The sequence below is a fragment of the Microtus ochrogaster genome, chromosome 16 (assembly GCF_000317375.1).
Source record: "Microtus ochrogaster isolate Prairie Vole_2 chromosome 16, MicOch1.0, whole genome shotgun sequence".
Classification (NCBI taxonomy): Eukaryota; Metazoa; Chordata; class Mammalia; order Rodentia; family Cricetidae; genus Microtus; species Microtus ochrogaster.
Window position 1 is genome coordinate 38,231,485 of NC_022018.1, and position 6,855 is coordinate 38,238,339.

General features: G+C 42.2%; 1 protein-coding gene across 1 annotated transcript in view; it reads right to left on the reverse strand.

Moving 5' to 3' along the window:
- Positions 1–6,855, reverse strand: part of Mylk4 (myosin light chain kinase family member 4) — a 70,098-nt gene that overhangs the window by 16,296 nt on the left and 46,947 nt on the right. The window contains exon 2 of the mRNA XM_013349105.2: positions 1,061–1,139. Within this exon, the coding sequence (XP_013204559.1) occupies positions 1,061–1,139 (79 nt within the window). The remainder of the gene's footprint in view (positions 1–1,060; positions 1,140–6,855) is intronic.

A 6,855-nucleotide genomic window follows, 5' to 3' on the forward strand; every position in this document is an offset into this window, starting at 1 on the left:
CAGTGGACGGAAGCAAGGAAAGGAGGGAGGGAAGAAGGACTTGAGAGCAGGAGGGAGGGGCAGAGGTAGAGTGGAAATAACTAAAAATAATGGTGCAAAGAAAGAGGAATAACAGAATAATAGGAAAATATAGCCATGAAAAATCAATATAAGAGAGGAGCTCTTCCTAAACATTGCCTTTAAAACCACCTTCATTTTTCCTTCAAAATGGCATCAAATACCACAGCACAAAGGCCTATGAGAGAGCCCAGCTGTGGATGTGTGATACTGTGACAGTACCTTTCAGAGGATGGGCCACCATTCATCCCGTCCACGTGCTGATTTCCAGGTGAACATTTGTCCAGCACTGTTTCACTTGCCGCTGTTGAAACTGTGTTCTCGGCTTCTGGTCCTCTGCTCTCTTCCTTAGAAGGAAGCCCACGTTTCCCTCCTTTGAGAAACGGGCATCCATTTTTATCTTCAGTGTCTTGGTTATCCCCCAAGGTGTTGCTTTCTTGTCTCTCCAGACTTTCTATGCATGGACCATCTTTTCCATCTGCATTCTCTCTTAGTTCCATGGGGTCCCTTGGAACAAAATCTACCTTGTCTTGTCTTTCCTGATGACATATGACATAGCTCCTCTGAACCTCAGAGGAGTTGTTCTTCTCAGCATTTTTCTTGTTGAGTTTGGTAACCTTTTCCTTCTCGGAGGAGACTAGGTTTTTCTGGTCAGGTTTCTCTAAGAAGCCACAGAACACAAAACACGTTAATGAAAAATTCACAGGATCATTTTAATTTTGGTTTCGCTTAATGGCATCTCTAGTCTGGCTTCTTTTCAACAGCAGATTTAAGTTTTCAAAAACAAAGCAGAATGAAATACGCCCCGCTGACGCTGAAAATTGTGTGTCAAGCATTTTTCTTACTTGTCACTGGTAAATCCAAAGCCAATCAGAAAAAAAAAAAAAAGTTAATAAAAACAACATTCCTCCCCATAGGATTTAGGAATGTGTGATTTCCTCCGAGTAAGAGTAACAGCAGAACTCTCTCCATACCCACTGAGTCTCCTAAGGATGTTTGTTACCTGTGAGGGCTGGTGACTTTCCACCGGCAACAATTGCCCTTTCATTCAATGCAGGGTTGGACCACACGTTCTCCTCAGCCTGTGGGTGTAAAATCAAGCCATTACGATTACCTATAGTGCACACACTGCTTAGCCTCGGCACTAGTGACGCAGGCTGTGCAGTTCTTCATGTAAAGTGCATCACTGAATGATAGGATGTCTAGTGTCACACACCCGGCCTCTCCCAGGAGAACCCTGTCTTCCAGCTGTGACGACCACAAAAATGACTCCAGACATTCGAATTTTAATTTCTTAATTAGCTTTACAGTGCATAAGACATTACTACTGACTATATTTACCCTGCTATGCAAAATAAAAATCTCAACCCCATTCTTGTCTATCTGGAATGTTACTAATTAAAAATACTATTAATAAAGCAAAATGTCTTCAACAATTACTAAATTTTCTCAGAAGTAAGGGGAAACATTGTTCCGAGTTGACACTACTATATTATACAATTCAAACCTGGGGAAATACACAAAAATTGGTAGTCATGTAAAGTGGAAAACAGTCTGAATCAGTGGAACTCTATATACAAAGCAGTATCAAAGAAAACGAGCTCCCTATTTTCAAACAAATTCTGTCCTGTGTAGAAGGTAGCCCATCTTCATGATCTCATTAAAGGCTATGGTGATGTGTAAGCCGCCCTTGATCTCCATTTCAGCTGTTCGGATTTGGCTCACCTATCAATTGAACTCAAATTGAGAACACGTGTGAATGAGTTTCCTAAACTACCTGGAGACGAAGGCAATGAGCTTCTTAACAACTGGCTTTTTCTTTCCTTAGAAGATGCCTTTCTGCCAAGCAGTTACCTGTTCTCTCAGTCCCAGCTTCTCCCAGACTAGCATAACAAACCCTTCCACACACTGCAAGAGGTGAAGATTAACCTAATCCACACAAATTGTGAGTTATACATTGTAAATCGATACACTCATAGGAAGTCACAGAAAATGAGTCCCTCCACTCTTTGGAGCAGAACACAGTTTGGCCAAGGGGGATTTGTAAATATGAAATATTCCATCGTGCAGACTGTAGGGATGAAGACACATTGCAAATACACTTCTAATTCAGAATTCTTCCTTTTCCCAGGTGGACGCCTCACCACACAGAGGCACATTTAGTACATCTGTAGAAAGCCAAGGATGGAGATCGAAGCCATAGAAAGCCTCTCACTTTTTCGCACAAGTACAGAGATGGTAATTTAAAAAAAAAATGCCCTTTAATTTCCTTACGCAAGTCCAGTTGTGTAGTGGTATATTATTCATATTTTGATAAATAAATCTTGCCTGAAGACCAGAGGCAAAGCTAAGCCACTAGAGGTCAGGCAGTAGTGGCACACATTCTTAATCCAAGAATTTGGGAGACAGAGGCAGATGGATCTTTGTGAGTTTGAGGCCACCCTGGGCTACACAAGATGAAAGCAGAAACAAATCCAGGCGGTGGTGGCTCGCACCTTTAATCCCAGAACTAGAGAAAATATAAAATGAGAGGCTTAAACTGCTTAGTGTTGCGGTTACCCAGCCTTGATAGAGGTAAGATTTCTCTAGTTGCTCGGCTGCTTTGTTTGGTTTTGGGGTTGAACCCTAACTTCTATCTATGGGTTTTTTATTATTCATGCTACACAGTTGCTACTTCTGTCTGTGGGCCCAGAACTTGGCACTTACGCCAATACCAGTGTCCCTTGTAACACTTCACTGAACTCTTATTGCCAGTTTGTTTCTTCTAGGTGTTGGATTTATGATGGCCAGGGTGCTTAGACTAGAGACATCACATGGTGATAATGATGATGGTGGTAACAATGAAGAAGATGATGATGATAGTGTGGTCATGATGATGGAGATGCGAGAAAGACAATGATGGCTAACATGTACTGAGCACAGCCAAGTCTACTAGAAACTCTTCAGTGCACTTTGCATGGTCAACTCCCTTGTAAAGAGAGGGGCTGACTACCAACCTCATTTTTATAATGAAGTCGGGATTCTAGTTCGTTTCTTTATTTGGTTTGCTCTCTAAGCAGCAGCATAATCTGTACTGCTTTCCTGGTGTAGAAAAGGATTTTAGCCAACCTGGAGAGTAACTCTGACTGGGATCTACTGCAGAGTAGGCACCATAAAATAAAAAGAGCAAGAGCAGGGAGCATACAATAAAAAACATTAACACGGCAAGGGAGATGTGGGTCCGTTAGCTAAAAGACTGGAATTAACATTGAAGAGGGGAGAAGGAGATCATTTCATTTTAATTCTGAGAAATCTATATCAAGCTAGTCAAATAAGACAGTTGAGCAAATTGTGTTGATGGCATTTTATATGTCTCTTGGTAATTTCTCTTCTGAAGTGAGAACGTCTGCTGTGTTGGTAGGCACCAGGCTTTGGGATTTGTCCTGTGTGGCATAGACACTACAGAGGACTGAAAGTGACCCGAGAATGATGAAACCTGGTGTGTGTTCATTTATTTCAACCCATCAAAATATGTAGAGGTTTAGCCATAAAACTCTGTGGAACCAGTCAGGCCACGAGTATCCGCTGGCAAGTGTGAGCGTGAGATGCCCACACTCTTCAGGCAGAGTCTGGCCTGGCCGAGCGCAGAAACTGTCAGTGCTAAAGATACAGGAGCCAGTCACTACGCAGGGCTGCTCTTCCTTCCTGAAATTATGCCACTTGTGTTTCACCACTTAAATAATGCAAGGCCTCCATTCCTCACCACAGGCTACTTATAGTTTCTTTTCCCTGTGTAATACTGACATCTAGAGGAGCTGAAGCATCTCTGATAAACAGAAGTAGCCTTTCTCCTTTCCTCTCCCTGCCTAGCAACCTTGTGGGCCTTTATTCGGAAGCCTTTTCACTTTGTCTTTTAGGTCCTCTGGAGGAGTTCCTAAAACAGGACACTGGTCTATGGATGCACTTTACCTGTCGTCCAAAAATGACATTTGTTTCCTGTGAATACAGAAGTCAGGTTCAAAGCTGCTAAAGAAGGAATTCTTAAAACCATTCCCATCATCCTGCAAAGGGATGAATCAGGATTTTATGCTCCTCTGCCGCATTCACAGTTCTGACTGAGATGAACAAAAGAATTCATTTCATTCAGAACTGTCTATTCATTCATTTAAAAATATGCATGTATTTGCCGGTGCCTACCCTTTCCTTTTATGACAATTCTTTATAAATTTGTATTTTATGTATTTTAAAAATCTATATTAACAAAATTGAGCAAGCATAATTTATCTGTAACTATAATAAATGTCATTTCTAAAAATAAATATGCACACACATCATCAATGTATATAACTGATAGTATTTTAGAGTGGGCTAACCTTTTGCTGTTAACCATGTAAAGTCAAATAGTTCTCAGAGACCTAGTTTTCTAGGCCTGCTGGTTAGAGTTTTTCAGCTGACTCAAACTAATCACCTGGCAGAAGGAGCCTCTACTGAGGAACTGCCTCCCACAAATGCGCTGAGGGCATTTTCTTGATTAATGATTGATGTGGGAGTGTCCAGCCTACTGTGGGCAATACCACCCCTAGGCAGACGGTCCCGGGCTGTATAAGAAAGGAGGCAGAGCGAGCCATTGAGAGCAAGACATTATGCAGTGTCTTCCACAGTTCCTGCCCTGGCTTCCCTTGAGGAGCCAGTGCAGTCAGGAGAAGTAAGGCAAAAACAAACAAACAAACAAAAACCCTTTCTTCCCCAACTCACATTTTGGTTGTGTTGTTTGCTACAGTAACAGAAAGCAAGCTAGGACACCAGGCAACACTATTTCAGTACTGTTCTGATTTTTCTTAATTTTCAGTTTTGGAGGGAAAAACCATCCTAATTAGCTGGTTCAAGGACAAGTACATATCGAGAACTCTCGGCTCATTTCTTACCAAGAGTGTTTCTCTTTCTACAGTCTACTCTCTACATGAGGTCAAGATTCATTGCTTGGATGCCTGTTTTCATTGCTCATCATATACTTCATACTCTTGTCTCCTCTAGAGTTTGACTTGCCAAAGGATCCAACCACACATATTGGTGAGCACCCACCGCCGGGGCATGAGTTCCTTTCTGTCCCGTATTTCAAACCCACTTCAGGGCCACATCCCAATTCTCCTGGAAGCAGTGAGATGACAGAATGGGAAATTAATCCATAAGTACAATTTTGCCTTCTCCCTCCTTCGTACCCATTCAATAAAAACTATCCTTCAAAAATCAATTAAGAAATGGATTTAACCTTAACAGTGACAGTAAAAGTGACACCCCCCTTGACTTCAACAATACTGTAGTCAGTGTTTGTGTCATTGGCCACCGACTGACACTTCTGTCCTCCAGCTGGTATGTGGAGCCTTCCCTCTATTTTTGGTTCTCTAGCTTGAGAACAGAAGAATTTAGGGCTCAATAAAAAAAAAAAAACCCCACTCAGGAAAGCAATGTGCACTTAAGGGAGGAAGTGCCAGAAGAAATGATTCTGTGATTCTGCCACTGTGGGAGTTTTCTGCCATTCGGCTTCATTGCAGGGAAGCAAGGTTTCCCTGAGGACCATCTCTGATGCATCCCTGCTACAAAGTCGCAATCCTTTGCTTCACATTAGAACAAAATGTTACACTATAATCACATCCCTGCATTTGGGGGTTGTGGCTGCTTCAGAGCAGTAAATTCATAACATCACACATGGAACATAACCAAAACTGCACACTGAATAGTGGTTTTGTATCCCGTTGCTATGGCCATGCCAAAGTGACTTTCTGGTCACTTCAACCTAATGTCTAATAGTATAAAAACAAAATTATAATGATTTAAAATGAGTTTGTTAAATTTTAACTAGGTTCTTAATGGGAGAGATGAGAATAAAAATTCCTGACAGAATACAAAGAGAAAGATTTTTAGAAGAAATACTAAAAGTATTTACATCTCCCTATTTGAGCGTAAAAGATTAATTATAACATCTTATGTCTCTTTGTGTGTTTAGTGTGAGTGTGGCGCAGCAGAGTGTGGAGCTGATTCTTTCCTTCCACCATGTGGGTGCGGAAAACTGAGTACAGATCACCAGACTGGTAAGTCTTTTTATCTGCTGTGCCATCTCACCAGCATAATGAAGGATCAATTTTAGAGATCGTTTGCAAATAGATCTATTTCTCTTCAACTGCAGATTCTCTCGAATTCCCTGTGCTCTAAACACAGAGAAAACGCCCCGTGTCGCTGGTCAGACAGGAGTAATTCTCACGCAGCACAGCCTATACTGTGGGCTGTGGGCACTGGCATGGGGTGAGGTAGGGCAGGGTCCCACCGACAGAATCCAGGAAGGAAAGGGTTGGCCTTGACCTCGGAATGGTGGGAGCAGGAGCAACTCCTCCCTGAGCTGTGGGTGACGTCAAGCAGAATCAGTCACCTGAGTAAATAACCCAGCCCAGCAAATGAAAGCCTTCGGATATGTTCACAACCCTGGGAACAGTGCTTCATTCAGACCCATGAAAACCGGACTTCAGGGTCTAATGTGAAAGCTGCCAGTTCAGGGAAGTCTAACTAGACCATCTGTCAAACGGAGATACATGAACGTAGAAGGTGAACTGCTGGCTTCTTCTAATTTTTAAAAGCAAACTGTTGTGTTTCTCAGCCCTCTCCAACAAAAAAAGCCAGTAAAGAACAATGTTGTTCCAATCATCCTCTTTGGCTATCCACGCATGACAAAGGCCTTTTCCTTCCTTCCTTCCTTCCTTCCTTCCTTCCTTCCTTCCTTCCTTCCTTCCTTCCTTCCTTCCTTCCTTCCTTCTTCCCTTCCTTTCT